The sequence below is a fragment of the Patella vulgata genome, chromosome 4 (assembly GCF_932274485.2).
Source record: "Patella vulgata chromosome 4, xgPatVulg1.2, whole genome shotgun sequence".
NCBI classification, from domain to species: domain Eukaryota; kingdom Metazoa; phylum Mollusca; class Gastropoda; family Patellidae; genus Patella; species Patella vulgata.
The window spans coordinates 21,289,714-21,310,379 of NC_065882.2; the positions used below are offsets into that span (position 1 = coordinate 21,289,714).

At 33.1% G+C, this 20,666-nt stretch overlaps 1 protein-coding gene across 2 annotated transcripts in view; it reads right to left on the minus strand.

The window, feature by feature from the left end:
- LOC126818246 (transmembrane 9 superfamily member 4) overlaps positions 1-20,666 on the minus strand; it is a 23,232-nt gene continuing 2,566 nt past the window's right edge. Inside the window, exons 4-20 of one of the 2 annotated variants that reach the window (XM_050545555.2) lie at positions 19,394-19,437; positions 17,688-17,806; positions 15,900-16,002; positions 15,451-15,503; positions 14,948-14,989; positions 14,568-14,659; positions 13,529-13,681; positions 12,823-12,890; positions 10,756-10,888; positions 9,946-10,027; positions 9,340-9,499; positions 8,823-8,918; positions 8,610-8,689; positions 7,531-7,594; positions 6,462-6,581; positions 5,706-5,795; positions 1-3,826 (exon numbers count right to left, since the gene is read on the minus strand). In XM_050545555.2, the coding sequence (XP_050401512.1) occupies positions 3,677-3,826; positions 5,706-5,795; positions 6,462-6,581; positions 7,531-7,594; positions 8,610-8,689; positions 8,823-8,918; positions 9,340-9,499; positions 9,946-10,027; positions 10,756-10,888; positions 12,823-12,890; positions 13,529-13,681; positions 14,568-14,659; positions 14,948-14,989; positions 15,451-15,503; positions 15,900-16,002; positions 17,688-17,806; positions 19,394-19,437 (1,649 nt within the window). In that variant the 3' untranslated portion in view covers positions 1-3,676. Of the gene's footprint in view, positions 3,827-5,705; positions 5,796-6,461; positions 6,582-7,530; positions 7,595-8,609; positions 8,690-8,822; positions 8,919-9,339; positions 9,500-9,945; positions 10,028-10,755; positions 10,889-12,807; positions 12,891-13,528; positions 13,682-14,567; positions 14,660-14,947; positions 14,990-15,450; positions 15,504-15,899; positions 16,003-17,687; positions 17,807-19,393; positions 19,438-20,666 lie in introns of both variants that reach the window. The other variant, XM_050545554.2, reaches the window with a different exon arrangement.

Consider the following 20,666-nt stretch of genomic DNA (forward strand, 5'->3'; position numbering starts at 1 on the left):
TGGCCCCAGACAAAATGTTTTAATCCATAGTCAATTCAGTATAAATTCATGGTATTCAATTAAAAGAAAAGTAAAGTTAGTGTTTTATTTGATTTCGGGCACTTTATTTTACCAAGTAGATGAAATAAAAAAAATTTGTTTTCACTTTACCCAGATTGCCTGAAAGTTAGGGGGGCAGCTTGAATTCAATACCATTTCTCTGGGTGTATGGAAAATGTTAAAAATATCATTTTCAGTTTTTGAGTCACCCACACTAACAGTTTATCATTCGAGCTGTTTATAAAGATTGCTGCAATTTAAACTACATAGCTAAATACAATGCATCTAAACAATGACTACTGGGTATACTCCTGTGCTGTCAGTTGAGATTGTCAAATGGCAATCTGATCAAAACACAGATCCAATTTCGCTTCGTTTTTTATAGTTCAAAATTTCGTTCTTACTTGTCTTCACTACATTTGGATCTGGAAGACTTGTTATTTAACTCGTGTTCTGCTTGAAATGAGGGGTCAGCCAATCAAATAGTCTGTCGAATCAAGCGTTTGACCTTTTTTTGCGCGGAATTGTGGGTAGACATTACCAGCGATAGAAATCAAACGAAGCAAAAGTAGATTTAAAAAAGCATGGCGGTCACTAATTGGTTAATCGAATGACTGATGTTATCGGGTCAAATGTCTCTTGCTTGGTACCTGACGTCATAGAACGTGAACTCCCACTATAACTTGTTAGATCTACATGTAGTGTAGGCCATCGAAAGTATAAAAACGAAACGAAATATAGATCTATATAGATCAGTTACAAATAAGCATAATTAATAAGTGTTTATGAGCTTCCCAGCAGTCCCAGGTTATTGAAAACAAGACTTCTAAGAGGCCATGTTTTACTCTCAGGATACAATAACTCTCAATCTGATTAAAATACAGATCTATATTTCGTTTCTTTTTCTTATACTTTCGATGGCCTACACTACATGAAGATCTGACCAGTTGTAGTGGAAGGTCACGTCAGGTGTCACACAAGCAGCTTTTGACGTTTCTAGTGGTTTACCGAAAGTTCTGTGCACCGCACGCCAAAAACTCGCCGTAACAGACAGTTTCATTCGCTAATCCCTCACATCATCCAGAACATAGTTATATAACAACTCTTCCGGATCCTAGTATAGTAAAGAAAAGTAAAAACGAAATTTTGAACTATAAAAAACAGAACGAAATAAGATCTGTGTTTTTATCAGATTGAGTAATTCTGTGTATGTTTTGAATCGACACATAAAAAATTTGCATACAAGAACTGCAGTAACAAATGAGATGGGGGGGGGGGGGGGGGGGTCTGTCAGCTATGCCAAAGAGTGTTCGATCCCGCAGTTGGTACATAGAAAAGGGTTAACTAATGAAATATACACCATTTTATATGACAGTTGACTGGATCTCAACTCCCAATTCTCTCTATATATTTATCTTTAGTTAGTGTCTTATAGCAGACAGAGAAATGGAGTTTAATGTCCACTTGACACAAACTATATCATTTCGAGACCAACATATGGTTCTCTTTTATTTCAGTAATTTGCTTGCGCATAGGGGTAGCTGTGGGAAGAAATCGGAGGACCCGAGGAAAACTGAGGTTTGGAAAAGCGACCCTACTCCTTGTCATATAGCAATAAAGTTTTAAAATATGAGGCATCATTACCAAGAAAAAAATTGTAATAATATACTTAAATTATATACTTGTCATTAAATTTATTGAAAAGCCAATCACTGACTTTCTAAGAAGGAGGTATTTGTCACCAGCATTTGTTAAATTCCTTGAAAACAGCTAATAAATTTGCACAACTCTTAAATTGAAAATTAAAATGTAAATCATTGCAAAATTTTTCCTACTATCTAATAGTAATTTGAACATCTGATGTAACTCTGCTGATAAATCAAAATTTCTTATTTAACGAATCAACAAAAGCCTGCAAAGAGCTAATGCAGGTTTTGTAAAAAAAAAAAAATGATAACAAAATATATATTTATTGACACCCTCAAAGGAACCCATTACATAATAAATTCCACAATTTCTCATATAATTTACAAGGTTAGAATTGAAATAAAACTTGTTAAAACCACTTATATGCATATATTTCTGTATGGGAAAGGTCATGATCTCCAAAAATAAGCATATAGCTTATAATAATATACCAATATCTAAAACGTATTTAGAACTATAAACAAATCTAATGACACATGTTGGGTATTACTGTCAATATTAAAGTAGCATTAGTAATTACTTGTTAATGTTTTTAAATTCTAACCTCAATGTAATAATTACTATGAAAAAGAAATGCCCATGTAAGCATACTATGAATAATGTAAAAATATACAGGCATTACATATAAACATTGAAAACAAAATTATTTTACATATAAATGAAAACACATTTACATCTATTATTTGATGCAATGGAAAACATATCACTTTGTTATATATGATTTCATATGCATGCTTATATTTACAAAACTATACAGAATAGATACATATTTGAATTTCATTCTTTTCACAATTGATCACTACTTTAATGTGCCCATTCTCCATCTCCAAAAATTGGAACTGAAAGTCCATTGAGGAATACTGTGCCCATACTTTTGTAACAGTTTTTTTTATTAACATTTGTTCGAAGTAAAATCATTGAAAGTTCTTCCAAAGTTGAATACAGTGAATTATAAAGAATATGTCATTCGATAATATATACAATATACATTTACAAGGAAACAATATAAATTTATATAAATAACAACAAAGTTAAATAATGAAAAAAGAAAGTAGGATTATTAACAAAAAAATGTGTTAGAAATTAAAATCCAAACTGGATACACTTGAAAACTAATGTTCATTTAATTTAGAAATTTCCGTAGAACTACACATAAAGTTAAAGTGAAGTTTGAGTCTTATCCGAACCCACTAAAAGTAAAACTGTACATAAAAGAAATGTGAATGAATTAATATATTTATCATGACATCTAATCCTTTTATAATACTCATTTAGAACTCCACTGGTTGTAATAAACATTGTTTGAATAAAAATTTAAAGAAAGATACAAATTGAATTGTTCTACTTATGTCAAGTTCCCTTTGATGAAATAAAATGGCATGTATTGCTATTTGCTATTACTGTACCGGGGGTGGGGGGAGTTGAATTAACAAAACTTCTAATGTAAAATAAACATTTCAATGACAACCATCAATTTACACTACCCTGGTACGAAGATTAATTTAATCAATCTACAGTGAAACAAGACACTATTGTATGTATTTATTAATTGTTAAAATGTTGGACCCCAGGTCAGATCTAGTGCTGTTATCACTCATTGATGTATCAATACAGCAGCCAACCAAGCACATGTGGCAAAAAGTTATTGAGACTCAAATAGCAGAGGAAAGATCTGAGCCAATCCAACCACACAGAAGACTTCAATGCAAGTATCATTATTTATTTTGGTGCATCAATGTGTAAGGATTACATGATATCAGCACTAGTCACAACAATGATATTATTGTCTAGTATTAGACATTTGCAATTTATTCTAGCATTAAACCCAACTGCTAACACATAAGAAACTACCAATCCCCCGCTGATTCTTAGATGACCAAATAAATGAAATGAACTATTATTTAATATTCTAAAATACTTAGAACTATATTTAATCTATCTTGATGGCTGAATATATTTTACAGATAAACCAGTAAGCGGCGAAGAATCCCACAGTACCCGTTAAGATCCAGAACGTTAAGACCATGAGCAGTGTGTAACTAAAATACACCAATGAAGGAATGAACTCGGTTATCTCCAACTGAAGAAAAAAGAACAGAAATAATAATTATGGTATAGATAGAAATAATTTGAAGATAGGTTGCTGAACAACAAAACATACACCTCCAGTTATCCAAGCAGTCTACAAGTACAAAGGTTGTCGCATGGGATCATAATAAACTATAACTGATCAAGAGTAATTACCCACAAAGAAATTATCAGAAATAATAAGAATATGATTGGCTGTTCAAGTTATCTTTCAGAAATAGACTAAACACCAGTGATGGGATTTCGCCTGTATCCTTTGTCGGACAATTCACCAATCCAATCCTGAACAGAAGTCATTGCTTTTCCTTTGTCGGACTATGTATCAATCCAAAAAGAGTGATTATAAACTTAATCTTATTGATTAACATGGGGTTTCTCCATTGTCAGACATTTTAATCTCCTTGATGTCAGTTTACAATATGTAGAAACTAGTCATATATGTTATATCCGTTAACTTGTCTCACATACACACACAGACACACACACACAAACACGGTGTTGTTGGCACGCTTTCATTCTATCGTATTACGATAACACGTAATTTTGAAGGAATATTACTGACATGAATTTAAATACTGCACGGGAATCAAAAATGAACAAGAGCATCGCTACCGCTGCAATATACGTCCACATTCCTGCTTTGATTGATATGGTACTTTTTAAAACTAGAAATGGGCGTGGCTCTGCCCCTGGGGGTCGGGCATGCACCAAAAACAATAGGGATCTTCCTTGGGGTATAAGGAATAAGTATACCAAGTTTGAAGAAAATCCAGTAAGAATTGCGCCCTGTAGGCGACACAAAGACACACGAAAAGAAAATGGGAAATGGGCGTGGCTCTGCCCCTGGGGGTTGGGCATGTACCCCAAACGATAGGGATGTTCCTTAGGGTACAAAGAATGTGTATGCAAGATTATAAGTTAAGAAATGTGGCCTGTAGACGACAAACAAACAAATACTAGAAATGGGCGTGGCTCTGCCCCTGGGGGTCGGGCATGCACCAAAAACAATAGGGATCTTCCTTGGGGTATAAGGAATAAGTATACCAAGTTTGAAGAAAATCCAGTAAGAATTGCGCCCTGTAGGCGACACAAAGACACACGAAAAGAAAATGGGCGTGGCTCTGCCCCTGGGGGTTGGGCATGCACCCCAAACGATAGGGATGTTCCTTAGGGTACAAAGAATGTGTATGCAAAGTTTCAAGATTATTAGTTAAGAAATGTGGCCTGTAGACGACAAACAAACAAATACTAGAAATGGGCGTGGCTCTGCCCCGGGGGGTCGGGCATGCACCAAAAACAATAGGGATCTTCCTTGGGGTATAAGGAATAAGTATACCAAGTTTGAAGAAAATCCATGAAGAATTGCGCCCTGTAGGCGAACCACAGACACACACACACACACACACACACACACACATACATACATACACACACACACACACACAGACAGGGGCGACGGCATAATACGTTCACATTATGAATGTGGACGTATAAAAATAACGAGATGCACCTTTTTTTTTTTTTTATTATGTACAAATTTGAATATATTGTTGACACATGATTTTTGTGTGTGGTCTGAATCTGCCTGCTTAAATAATGATGAGAGTTATGACCCTTTTATTTTCAGTAAAAATGTCTGATAGGAAAAATTTTGTAATCTTAACACTGCTAAACACGGTGTATAAATTTGAATGTATCAGATGATAACTTTAGTCTGTCAGAGGTGCTCAACTGATAGTCCGAAAAGAGTGACATGGAATTGATTTGCTACTGTCCCAACAAGCTTTGCAGTTTGAGCAAAATTGAATTCCAGAAGATCCTGTCAAGTAGCCTTTTTGTGAACTATTAACAATATATAGAATATAACCTACCTTTGTAACAAAGTAAAAGATAGAATAGGCAAATACATATACAGCTGAACCACCAGATACTATAAATGATCTCCACCACCAATGATAATCCTGAAAATAATCAATACAAACATACACTTATATCTGTGCAACTGTAAGGGTGCATTAAAGGGCTAATCAGTATTTAAAATGCAAGTCTAGATTTGATTTGGGATTAAAATAAAACTGTTGATTCCAATGATTTCATCTTTTTATTTGTTAGATGACAATCAGTCTTTGTTAAAAAAAATTATGTCCATAGATACAGAAACCAGCGTTGAGATAAAACCGATAGTGTATTGTATGTAGTAGATACAATTTAATAGTATACAGATTATCTTAGCATTAATCAAAACAACCCTTTTTTTATATTGAAACTTTAATTACTTGTTTGTGAAAAAAAGGACAAAACCGATGTATGCAATTAACCCAGTCCAAAACTTTATTTTACACAGATTTCAAATGCTTGCTGCCAGCCCCCGAGGTGCAATTCAAATAGCTTCAGTATTTTGCTATCTATTAATTAACCTCCCTATATTAAAATTAATATTTAGGCTGTGAGAAATTCTTAACACTGTTTAAAGGGCAACTTACCATGATGACATGCAGTTAACCAATATAACTTTGCTAACTCTATGACATACATAAATAAAGCCTTGATTATTCAGCAATATGTACACAGTAAGGAGACATACATATTATTATAAAATAATATACTAATATTTAATTATATCTTACCTCACCACACAATTGGAAATACACCATAACTATTGAGATTTGGGACACTGAGATAACAAGAATAATAAACACCAAGAAGAGGAAACCAAACAGATAATAAAACTGGTTCTCCCAAATTGCCTAATAAAAAAATAAAGATATGCATTTAGTTAGATATAATTAATCATTTTACTTTATTCCCACAGTGATATAATCAAATATATGAAAAAGAGCACTCCCACACTTCACAGTCAATTCAATTAGATTTACATACACTCATATGTAAAGCAATAGTTTATTATCAACTCAAAAACATTGAGTAATTCAGAAATTCCTCCACATGACCACATAAAATAGTAGCCTAGTTCTATGCAGACACAGATGTAGTGTAATAGTGGGTAACCTAGTCACCAAACATACACCTAAACTCAATAATCGTATTACATCTAAAAGTATCATAGACTTTCTCTGACAGTTGCAAAGAAGTTACTCTCTAAAATATATATCTGTGGTGTAGTAAGAAATCTAATTAAGAGTTCACATGATCTAAATAAAAAGAAAAAACAAATTAGGCCACACACAAAAAAATATTCTGGCTCTCGGATACTGCCGCATCATCAAAAATGGGCTGTGTCACACGTTTTTATTTAAAAAAAAATAAAAATAAAGTCAATAATTTCAGCTCGTTTATATTTTCTGCGATCATGGGGAGTAATTTTATTGAACGTTTCTTGATAACAGGAAATGAACACTAGACTCGGCTATGAAGTCTGTAACCATGAGAAACAAAATTGACAATCAAAAACGGCTCTGGATAATCAAAGGCTAATTTATTACGGAATCGATACCACGTAATGCCAGTAGGCTAATAATGCTCGCCAAAATAAAAAGAGTTATTTTTTGTTTTATTAAGAGTTGAATAAATATTACATTTATAATAATTTTGTTTTTCAAAAATGAAAAACTAGTTAGATTTTGAGAAAAAAAAACAAAAAACATGCTCCCACAATCAATCTATTTAAAATATTTTTTTTTGTGTGACCTTAATGTTTGATTTTTATGGATTGTAGTTAGTAAAGTCTATACTTACAGTGAAGATAAAGAACAGTTCTATAAACATAGCACCAAATGGTAAAATACCTGCCATCAGCGTTCTACAAAATATGTTTCATATTATTACTATACCATTCATACACAGTTTCATATCATTATTGTTACAATTTACTGTTGACTCTGTCACATCCGACTTCTGAATACTACGACATTCTGTGAAATCCGTGATCATTTTCATGTCCCGTTTTATTTCCTTATTACTTCAACCCAAAAAGTTTTGAGTAATCCGTATTCTGAATATTACAAATTATGACATCAATCAGCACACAATTTGCATTGAATTAACATTGTATAATCCGGCCTTCAATGCGTCTTGTGTTCACTTACAAAAGATTGACAAGCGATCACCAATCAATTATTTGAGAGATTAATACTTTTGTTGATCATCTTGATATCAACATAATGACGCACAAGTGGTTTCAACATCAAAGCCTCTAAATATCGGCATGCCTCCACCAATTACACCGTTTTGTTTTTTAGAGCATTACCCGACAGATCATTGTGTGATAAAAAATGCAAAGGCTATAGGAAAGTAAATATTAAATCTTTGCCACCAAATACAACATCGATACAACAGAGAAGATTATACTTCTGGTTTTCGAAGGTACAATAATAGTTCCAGTATTGAGTATGCCGTCCAGCTGTGTAATCCGGCATATTTGAACGGTCCCGTAAGATGTCGGATGTGAAACAGTCCACTGCACATCTATCAACAGCGTATTTAATTATTAAATATATATTTTGTTGAAGCTGACCCTGATTAATGATTTTTTTTAAAATTGCTGAAAATATATCAGGATCATGAAAATATACAATTTGGTAGGGAAAAGTGTTAACATTTTACATATTTATGTTAGACTTATTTGCAATATATATAGAAAATGGGGGGTATAAATTTGTAATATTAACTTGTCAAGCCACCAATGTTAACACTTTTCCCTACCAAATTGTATATTTTCATAAAATAGTGGTATGATATTTTCAGCAATTTTAAAAAAAAATCATTAATCAGGGTCAGCTTCAACAAAATAACTTTATAGAATGGATAACACTTACCCTAAACTCGGACTCATATACCAGGTTTGTTCAGGTACTTGTCGAGGAATCTGATTTGTTCTAACGGGATGTTGATAGGGCTGAAATAGAAATATGACCACTATATTCCTCAGTTAACAAAAGACAAGACAGTGAAAACGAAAACTGACTTTTGACACCCATTTGAATGATACATGACAATTATAGAAGAATGAATACAGATTGAGAACCTACCTGTTTTCTAAAACCAAAGAAAAATCCAAGATAAATTAAAGGTGTAGATATACCAAACCACATACATAACAAGGCTAACATAGTAGTGAATGGTACCTGAAAAATATACCAAGAAGGATTGTAATAATCATAAAATTCTTACAGATACTGAGATTGGGTGACTGATTTGACTGGTGACTGCAACCTCCCTTGTAATGGAGTTTGAGCACAGTTGTCTACTGTCACTCAAGATGACTAGTTTGTAACATCCCCTTTGTTAACACATAGAAAGTAAAAGCTTTATGTGAAATCATTGGAAATTCCAGTCTACAGTTAGAAAATTTATTCTTTTTAGAAGGCTAAGGAGGACAAACAACTTTATCTCTTAGATCAAGATTCAACCACTGATCTTAATAAACAAACTGTTACATCTCTACTCCTCCCCACAAGATCAACTACAATCACCATGATGTAGCTTTTCTTTCACACAAAATGAACAAGCTATACATATATTATATGTACTTATTAAAATACTTACGGCTCCAGACGAATGCTTTCCCCAAATAAAGAAATTAATAAAGAAGCAAACACTGAATACAATGCCAGGATAAAACATGGCCATCTGAAAAGCTGCACTCTTCCATTGTGTTCCCTTCATAGTTTTATACAGACGAGCACAGAAATATCCAGCTAATATTCTGAAATACACAGTAGATTTCATTTAGTTTTGATTTAAATCTTTTTGGGGTGTTTTAATTTAACAATTTTAAATTCTTTTTTACAATCATATATCATTGAAATGCAAATATTAATAAATGCACAGTTGCCAATAGAGTACAATGTTACAAGCAGTTTCTTGTATCCTTTATTCTTTATAAAAATTTACAAAAATTGGTTATTGCTTGCAAAATTATCTCAACTTTCCTTTTTTGCAGGAATAAAGTCATTATTTCAAGAGTATAACAAAATAATGGTTTACTTGTAAATTGATTAACATGTTCCATATTTTTAATAACCTATCACAATATATTGTAATGACATAAAATAAGCTTTTAAATATAGTAATAACCAGAATTTCCCAATCACCCAGCACTCATCTGAGCTCTCTGTCTATAGTTTATAGCCCAATAAATTTTTTACTCACCCCATAAACATATATAAAACAATTGCAGCTGTCATCAATGCTCCTCTAGACGATGGTGATAACATTCCTAACATGGCAAAAACTGTAAATTTTGTATTACACAATTAGTATACAATTTACAATTATAATAATACTTCATATACAATAATTTTATTAATTTCTGCTCCAACATTTGCTTATACTAAAGGACCGGCAATAGACTACCAGTCTTCCCAAAAATTAAATTCAATGAAAATCGAAAGAACATCATTTTTCTTTCATTTTGTTAAAATATTCAAAACCTCCAACAAGTCCAACTTTCCAATAGTAAAACTTTATGTAGAATACGTTGCCAAGTGGTAATCAGTCTGCCGTTGGGTCGTTTTCGAATTATTCAGGGTCAAAGGTCAAATGAGGTCATTTACACTGAAAGTGAATGCACAGCCATTCTTGTATCATAAAGACCCGCTGAAAATGATCAAAACTTATTACTCAATAAAAATTTAAACTTGCTAAATTCACCTTTGTTCTTTGTGACCCCGGAGGTCAAAAAGGTCAAATTTTCCATTTTTGCACTAGGAAGATTTAAAGCAAAATTTTACTATAGAAAAGTTGGGTCTGGTTTTGTGCCTATTTTATGGACACCCCCCCCCCCCCCCCCTATAAATATATTTACATCAAGAAAGTGATTACATTTAATAAGAAAATGAATTTCCAGAAATTGTTTTGGTGTTTTTAGATACTTCTTTTGTAATTCCTGTCTGATCATGGTGGAGGGTATAGAATCACAGGGCGCGTTATTTCAAAAAATGATTTTCAGAGCTGACTTACAAACAGTAATAAGGGCCATAAGAAATATTTGTGTGCCGGCGCCAGTGACAGCTGTAAGGAGTCGTGTATAACGTGGAGGACGGAAAACATCACCATGAACCAATTTCCATCCAGTTTCTTCAATAGTTTCATCCTAAAATAAATAATACAATAAGAATACTTAAACCAGCGGCTGCCAGGCAGGATACGCCCACAATTTTGAGAGATGGATAGAGAACAAGCTAAAAAGAAAGTGATTTTTCCTACAATCAAGGGCCATAATTCATGAAGTTACAATTCGATATGCGCGAATATCGAAAGGAACCAAGATCTTTGGGTTATAAACATGCATTTCAAGTTTCATCAAAATCAGATTAAAATTGTAACCTCTACAGGGTCCACAACCTTGATATACCATATTTTTTACACCTTTCGCGTACAAGCGGCGGCCACTTTGTCCGGCAGTTTTGGTTTAATTTTCAGGAAATTTGAACTCAATCTTTATTATGGTGTTACGGTGATATATTCAAATGATTTTTAAAATCAGATAATAACTGTGACCTTCAGAGGGACCACAAGCTAAAAGAGGCGATTTTTCGTATAATCAGGGGCCATAATTCATGAAGTTACGATCCAATATGCGACAATATCGAAAGGAACCAAGATCTTATAAACACGCATTTCAAATTTCATCAAAATCGAATTAAAATTGTGACCCATACAGGGTCCACAACCTTGACATATACTCTATTTTTACACTATTCGTGTACAAACGGCGGCCATTTTGTCCGGCAATTTTGGTCCGATTTTCCCCTAATACAAACTTAACCTTCCATAGGGTGTAACAGTGATATAATAATACGTTTTTTTAAATCAGATAAAAATTATGACCTCTATAGGGTCCACAAGCTAAAAACACGATTTTTTGTACAATCAGGGGCCATAATTCAGGAAGTTACGGTTCGATATGCACGATTATCGAAAGGAACTGAGATCTTTGGGTTATTAACTTACATGTCAAGTTTCAACAAAATCGGATAAAAATTGTGATCTCTATAGGGTCCACAAGCTAAAAACGTGATTTTTCGTACAAACAGGGGCCATAATCCATGAAGTTTCGATCCGATACATGCCAATATCGAAAGCAGCCAAGATCTTTTGGGGATAAACCTATATTTCAAGTTTTGTCAAAATCGGACAAGAATTGTGACCTGTAGAGAGTCCACAAACAAATTGTGGACGGACGTCCGGACGGACGGACAGACAGAGGCAACAACAATATACGTCCACATGAAAATGTGGGCGTATAAAAAGACAGAGGTCACATCTTTCATGTAACAGGAAAGACTTCATGTTTTTTTTCGAATATATTTAGCTTCAACAGAATACAACAGAGTAACAAAAACTATAAATTTACAAAAAGTGCTTGAAATCCATAAGAGAACATAATAAACCAGTGATTGTATTCCACACAATGTCATTGTTTAATGTGATTAATCTCTGAATACCATCCAAGGATTAAATTCATAAATTAAAAAATAATATAATTATTGGAAGTCATGCTGTTAATAATAAAAAGAGACCAATGAACCATTATTTAACTTGATATTATCATCAGGATGGTTTCACACGTCCACATTTACAATTTCACTCATTATGATTTCCTTACCTTTTATGACCTTTTGCACAAAATACCCATTCTTTGGTACATAATAATGTGAAAAGGTTATAAATATCAATTGAACTTTTTGTTGAACTGTATACAGACATTTATGGTATTCAAGATATAAACAAATAAGAATATAGCAGCCAAATACACAAGCTAGAAATCAAATAATACATGACAATCAGAATAAACTTTTCAATAAATGTCTGTCACTCATATGTCTTATCAGTTTTGCCAAATATGTTCTACACAGGAAGTGAGGTCTAATTGTCTGAAAGTAAATGTTTATTGTGAAACCTCCCAATTAAGAAGATGGTTGTCAAATACAAACTATCACCCATCTTCTACATCTATATAATCTTCACCAGCACCAAGGAAAATAAAATTAAAATAAAAACGACTCTTACATATAATTCGCCTACCTCATCCTCCTTGTTGTACTTGGCAATATCTCGTCTTAATGTTCTTACCATGATCATGGTTAATATACCTAGAATAATCACCAGATACTTTGATATAAACAACTTGATTCATTTGAGCTCTATTCTGCACCGACTGGGCTAATGAAGACTGGCAAACATTATGCAGTGTGCCATGAGGAAATTTTTCCCCAGTAGCAGCGATACCACCTACTATAATTTCAAATTCTAATTGTTAAGGGTTCTTTTAAGAGCACGCCAATGTTTACACAAAACATGAAGGATAATTAACTGGATGTCTTATCCAAATCATCAGATAGTTTAAGTGGTGTTCTCATTTCTAATAGTCCCAACACAATGGTTTTCATGATAAAGTTTTATCAAGGCATTTGTCAAAAAAATCATAAACGGTGAGTTAAGTAGAAAATTGGTTTAACAGTTGAGATGAACTGCACGAGATATACATCGTAAACAGTTTTGATCAGGTTATGTTTAGGTCAATATTTATAGTAACGGGTTGAAGGAAGTGACATTACAAATTATATAATTTCTATAAGAGAATTAATCAGTAAAATAAATGCATTTAGGAACAGTTCCCATCTGTTAAAAATAAATTGTTTAAGAGTTTAATCAAACTTTCCTGAACCCAGAATAGTACAATGACAAGAAGTTAAATACATCTAAAATAATTAAATTTTTCTTTACAAACCGGACAAGAAGAAGACAACAACAACAGAGTTTATAATAGAGAACCAATGGATCTGAACATCACTCATAGATAAAAATATATCCCATCTGGATGCCCATCGTATAGGACTATCTTTCCATTCTACTTCATATGTAAATAAAAGCTCAGTATTTCCTGTAATAAAACAACAATCATTTAATGTAATCTTAAAAATTAGCGCCAAAATGTTATGCATGTCACAGTCCATAAAGTGTTTGGTGAAACTAAGTACATAAAGCATTCACAAAATTCTATAGTCAGCAAGGGCCATAATAGAAGTAATTTGTTGAAATCTAATAGTCTGCCATTTATCAACCATTTGAACTACTATGTATATAAAATACAACAAATGAAATGAAAATAAATGGGATTTAATGACCTACCGTTCTACTCCAACTGGGCTAACGAAGACAGGCATACGCCATACAGTGTGCTATGATGAAAATTTTGCCCGAATTTATATATTATTGAATTTCAATTGCCAAGGGTTCTTTTACATGCACTCAAATGTGTACACAGGACCTTATGTTTTCATCCCATCTGAAGGACTGATTATATATTGTACCTTGCCAGGCCCTGTACATGGGGGAACAACACAAGAAAATCCTGATGAAATTTCTCCGGGATCAAACATGGGATCACCCACTTAGTGAGCTGTCTTACTCACTGAACAACTCTGGTCCCTAAAATCAAACAGGATTCTTCTTGACACCAATATGAAGAATGCATACAAATTTCTAACAGATCAAATGACAGCATTTGTCTACCAATCAATAATCACTAGGCTACTTCTTCCCAATTACAAAAAGATCTGAGCATAATTTCAACAAGAAATATAACACATATAAAGTCAACAGAATTAATGTAAACTTTAAACGACAATAACAAAATTATGTTTTGGGAACCAAAATGGGGGGGGGGGGGGAGGAGGGGTGTATAAAAGTACCAATGAATGTGTAGGTATTAATAGAAATAGTAATTCTAGCATGTTGGGGCATAAGGGAATATAGAAATGGTGTACCTGCTGGATTCACTTTTTGTGGGGCAGGTCTTCCTGATGTTTTATAATTACAAGTACCCGCTTTATCTACAGTTACTTCTCCATAATTCAGACTAAAATTTAAAAAAAAAAATATAACATTACAAACATACACCCATAAAAAAGCATTTTGAAAGATTGCTTGCAAGCTTTCAGGATCAGAGGCAACAGCTATACTCCAACATTAATAATTAGATGACCACTTCATATCCCATTATCCATATACATAAATTTTTAACAAAAGAAGGAATCATGTTTCTAGTTTTTATCATTTATGAATCACAGTTAATAAGATCCAATCTATTTCTCAAACATTTGAAGGCGACTGACAGTTACACACATGTAATTTATATTTGATTTACCTTTTAGGTTCAACTTCACAGCCGACTACACGATAGGTTGCACTGAAAAAATACAAAATGTAAGGTTCATGAATTTATTTATGAAAAGTTCATTCTTACTGTGACAAATGTTACCACTTTTCTTCAGTGCTACAGGTTCAATTTCACAACAAATACATACATGTAAGTTAAATAGAGTTTGACAGTAATATGCTCAATCTATGTAGACTGGTTTAGCACAACTAATGAACTGACCAATATTGTACACAAAATCGACTGTGTGGGCGCCCCATATGTTTGAACAGAATCAGTATCTTTTTTTTCATTAAATTGATATAACTTATTATCTACAACATGGTCGATTAATTGGTGGTGAAAAAAAAGGGAAACTAAGATATGGCTTGTTATATGTATGAATATGGCCTTTTTATTGCTTCATTTTGAGATTTTTTTAAAGCATATGGCACCCGACAATTCTAGTTCAAAAGAAAATCCTGTTTAATTAATTAAACCTGTTTACTTACCCATCTTCTGAATGATATTTTAAGATAAGTTTCAGATGATTATGAATAAATACCTATAAAACAAGACATGGGGATATACATATTATTTTTAAATCAAATATCATACAGTACCATGTGCAATTCACCTCTAAGTAACGAATAATAATCTTTGTTAATCAGTGGATAAGTTAGTCATTTTAAAAAGACTGTAACTTTCATTTTAAATAAATTATCTGTAACTTTCATTTTAAATAAATTATCTGTATAACTGGATAGTCAGGTCATTATAGAAGAGATGGTTTTATAGAAGAATTCAGTTTTCATCAATGTACATCAACAGTTGAACATTAAGCAATCATTGCAAAAAATTCATTTCTGTCCAAGATTTTAAGATAAGATACTTCAGGCATATTATCAAGAAATTGTAGATAATGTGACATTAATAATCTGGCCAAAGAAACTGAACTTACATCATTGGCAATTTCATATCCAAGTCGATATCCCTTTTCATACTGAGCTTCTTTAGAATCTAATAATTCAAATTTAGTAGCACAGGGTAAATTATCTATTAATCTGAAAAACAAAAGTTGAAAAAACTAAGTTCAATCTTTTGTAATCAAAAGACAAAATAAAAACAAAGGGCCCAGGGGCTGTAACATCTGACCCGTGACCAGTTATAGCACTCTCAGTGTAAGTCCTCTACAGAAGTCAGAAAATATAGCTATATCATATATGTGACCCATCAACGAAATGGGTACATGTAGTAAGTAGCAATTTGGCCATACTGAGTTATGTACATATTCTTTGGGATTCAAGCTTCATTTTAGTACCTTTTCTGGCTTCATATTATGTTCGATGGTCAAGATATCGCCAAATACGTCCAGGTCAATTGGAGAGAAATGAAATGGGGTTTAACGTCCTACTGTTCTGCTCCGAAATGGGCTAATGAAGAAGGGCATACCCTATACAGTGTGCTATGAGAGAAATTTTGCCGGAACAGCCTACTCTTATATCGAATTCCAACTGTCAAGGGATCTTTTATGTGTATGCCAATGTGTACACGAGACCTCAGTTTTCCATTTGATCCGAATGACTAGACAGCTATCCTTATCAGTCCCTCCGTCCTGAATCACTGACAAGGGGGAACCACGCCGGAAAATCAGGATGAACTTTCTCGGCCAATGCAGGGATCGAACACCCGACCTCCAGGCTATCGAGCCAGTGTCTTACCCACTTAGCCGCCGTGACCTCCCTCAATTGGGAGAATTTAAAAAAACAGATTTTGAGAAAATCAAGGTTAAAAATGAGTTGTTTAGGATAACATTTTCATCAAATCTAAGTGTCGACCAAAATTTACATACATTTTTTTTTTATGAGTGCTAGCACAATACAGGCCTATTGTAAGACTTTTGTAGCATTGTAAGACTCTTTAAATCAGTAGCATTGAATTAATTAATATCTTTGGCAAATTATTAGATTCACATATATGTACTTAAATCAAAATGAGCGAATAAATGACAGATTGGTATTTAAAAAAGAGTTATAATTTGGTAAACATTAGCTGGTTCTGTGGGAATGAGAATATCATGCTTAACACAAGATTGGAAATTTAGCTATTGCATTATTTGGCTTGAGTAACCAATCTCTATAATTATTTACATCATATTTGACCAATTAGATAATTGAAGGTCCAAAACCCAAAGCTACAAAACTATATTATTTGTGAGAATTCGTCAGACAGCAGCCTGATTCCAGAAGGGAAAAGATGTGACAATTTCTATTGTAAAGTATGCTTATATGTATCCAGCCATGACATATAAAATGTAAAAACGAACCGTTGCATTGTTATTCCTGGTAAGACAAACGTCTTAACTGAGAAAACAGTGAAGTAAATACACAACGTGAAGTGGAAGCAAAGAGGACAGGTGAAAATACTAGACGATCACAAGGCCACTAAGATATGTAGTAAGAAAAGATGCATGGGTCATACACCGGAGGTGGCGACCGGTATCAGCATGTCCTCTGCTCTCCATGTCTGACAGAAAGACCCATGGTGCTACACTATACGATTTACTACCCATTTCGATATTCTCCCCTGTGTGCTAAATTTCACTCACACAGCAATGTCCAAGCACATTAGTCAGTCTTGTGCTATTGTCTGAAATAAAACTATTTCAAATAAGTATCAAGATATTGGCCACTAGTACCATAAACTGTTCAGAAATAGTTCATCAGAAAATGTTTAAAGTTATACTTACAAATGAACATAATAGTTGTGTTTTATTCTGTCAATAATAACCTTAGATTGAGCATCAGTTACTAATTGTTTGTTCTCGGGACATGAGGACTTACATGCTATAGGTTTCTTCATAAGAATCTAACAAAAAATAAATCATCATTATTGATATTAACAAGCCAACAGTGAGGCTGATGTCCCCAGCCGAAATTGCAAAATAAATAGATGACACATATTAATTAATCGCACATTTATTTTTTTCACTAAGTTTCATCACTCTCTATCAGATGAAATGAAATCAATTAGCTCTGCTTAGCTTCAGCTCGAAATGTTAATTACTGAACTCAGTCAAGACATTCACCTAATGAACATCTACATGTACATCAAGTTTAAACATTCACCTAATAGACACCTATGCCAAGTTTGAACATTCTACCTCAATTAGGAGAGTTATTGTGTTCCAAAGTTTCGACCAATCAAATTGCTTATCACTCTGCTTACCCTCAGCAAAAAATGTTCATTATCAAACTTAGTTAAGGTATTCATATAATAAATCTATACACCAAGTGTCCTCACTTTCACTTAATTAGAACCAAAGTTATCGTGTCCCAAAGCATCAAACTGCTTATCTCTGCTTACCCTTAGCGGAAAATTCCCATCTTCAAACTCCATCAAGGCATTCACCTAATTGACACCTACGCCAAGTGTGAACATTCTAACTCAATTAAAATGAGAGTTATTGTGTTCCAAAGTCTCGACCAATCAAATTGCTTATCACTCTGCTTACCCTAAGCAGGAAATGCTCATTGTCGAACTTAGTCAAGGTATTGACCTAATAAACACCTACACCAAGTTTGAACATTCTAGCTCAATTATAAAGAGAGTTATTGTGTTCCAAAGTCTCGGCCAATCAAATTGCTTATCGCTCTGCTTACCCCGAGCAGAAAATGCTCATTATCGAACTTATTCAAGGTATTGATGTAATGAAACTATACACCAAGCTTCATCACTCTGACTTAATTAGAACTAAAGTTATCGTGTCCCAAAGCATCAACCAATCAAATTGCTTATCTCTGCTTACCCTAAGCCGAAAATGCTCATCTTCGAACTCCATCAAGGCATTGACCTAATAAACACCTACACCAAGTTTGAACATTCTAGCTCAATTAGAAGGAGAGTTATTGTGTCCCAAAAAGTGTGACAGACAGACAGACAGACGGACGAACCCATTTTAATAGTCCCCTGCTTTCAGGGGACTTTCTTTGAAAGGCAGGGGACAATAATAATTAATAGGCTTACCAGTACAGAAATTTGCCAAATGTTAAAATAAGAAACTATTGGTATTCTGCCCATGCCATTAATAATAAAAGGCCTTTGTTGTTAGCCCACATTTAATGTAGAAGTATATTGTCAATGTCTTCATCCAGTGCCATCCGTCCACAATTCTTTTTGAATACTCTACAGGTATTTACTTCAAAATCAAATTTATTATTCATTGGTCTAAACGAAAAACTATATAGCAAAATGTTGTTATCTTCTCATTTACCTTTAATTTATGGCAGAGTTCTTCACGGATTTTTTGAACCCTATCAAATTTTAAACTGTTGGGATTAATATAAAACAGGGCAGTAAAATCTATTTTACATTTTTGAAATCCATTGTCAAGTATTTTCTAGTGAGAACTTTGAAGTTCACATGTTTAGACCTTCTAAATATTACAAGACCTACCTCATAAGCAGTATTCACTATTCTATCTCCTCTAAGAACTTCACCTGAAGAAAATAACAGTATTTTTTAAACAGAAGAAAGTTTATTAAATTTTAAATACTTTTGACACAATAACCTATTAATAAGATAAATAAAAAAAGCTTTGAAGCCTAACTCTTTGTTTTCTTGTTTTAACTCATCGGTTGACAAATTGTCATGAATAAGCATAACATCCCCTACTGACTTTATCATCACAAAGCAGCTATAGTAGTAAATGGTGGTTATAGGAAATGCATATTACAGAGAATTATATGTCCTATAAAGACATTCCAGTGATATTCTAACTGCTTGTTATGATGCATAGCACAGGTGCAGTAATCAATTTTAGATCTAATTTGTCTCTTAAAACTTTTTGAAAGAAAGAAAGTTGTTAAAAAGAATATTTATGTAAGAAATTACATAATCTAAACATTCATATTTTTACAATATGTTCCTTGAAAGGTAAGGATACAACAAATTTTAACATATTACTGCCAAGTAGAATTTATTGTTTGCTATCACACTATCGTTGTTTTTAGCATTACCATTTTCTTTAAATCCTCACCTTTTTTACAATTGAAACTGATATTGTATTGTAATAAAAAAAATCATGCCCTTGGCTAAAGATTAATTTCAAAGGAGAGATAACCTAATAAAGACAAGTTACATAACCAAATATAAAACAGTGAAGTATCATAAATATATGGAGATCAGGTTACATGTATATCGCCTCAGGCATATTGATAACTGTTCAGATTTCTATTAGGGAAAAAAGTGAATTCAATTCATTTGTTACAATATTCAGACAGTAAATCTGCTCTTATAAAGAGTTATATTTTTGAAAAAGTAACTGTACTGTACGTGGAAAAGGCATAATGAAATTTTGTTACTGATTTTAAAATCGGTTATTCATGTTTAATAAGCTATAAGTAAGAACTTATTTCAATGTGCATTTGAGAATTTTGTTGCTTATTTTTATACCAAGATGCCTACTCTATGAGTTGGTGGACTAGGGTGTGTGTGTGTATACCATTACTACTGTCTATCTGCTAATCTTTTATTTGAAGGACACATTTTTTTAAACAATAATATTTTAAATACATAAGTTACATACCCGGTAACCTCATTTACTTAGCAACTCTAGCAATCACTTCCTTTTGGCGCAATATCTTTATTCAAAACTCAAACCTCACTTTAATTTACTGTGCTCTGTGAATTCTGGAAGTTCCCCTTTAGATCAATTTTTTATATGAAA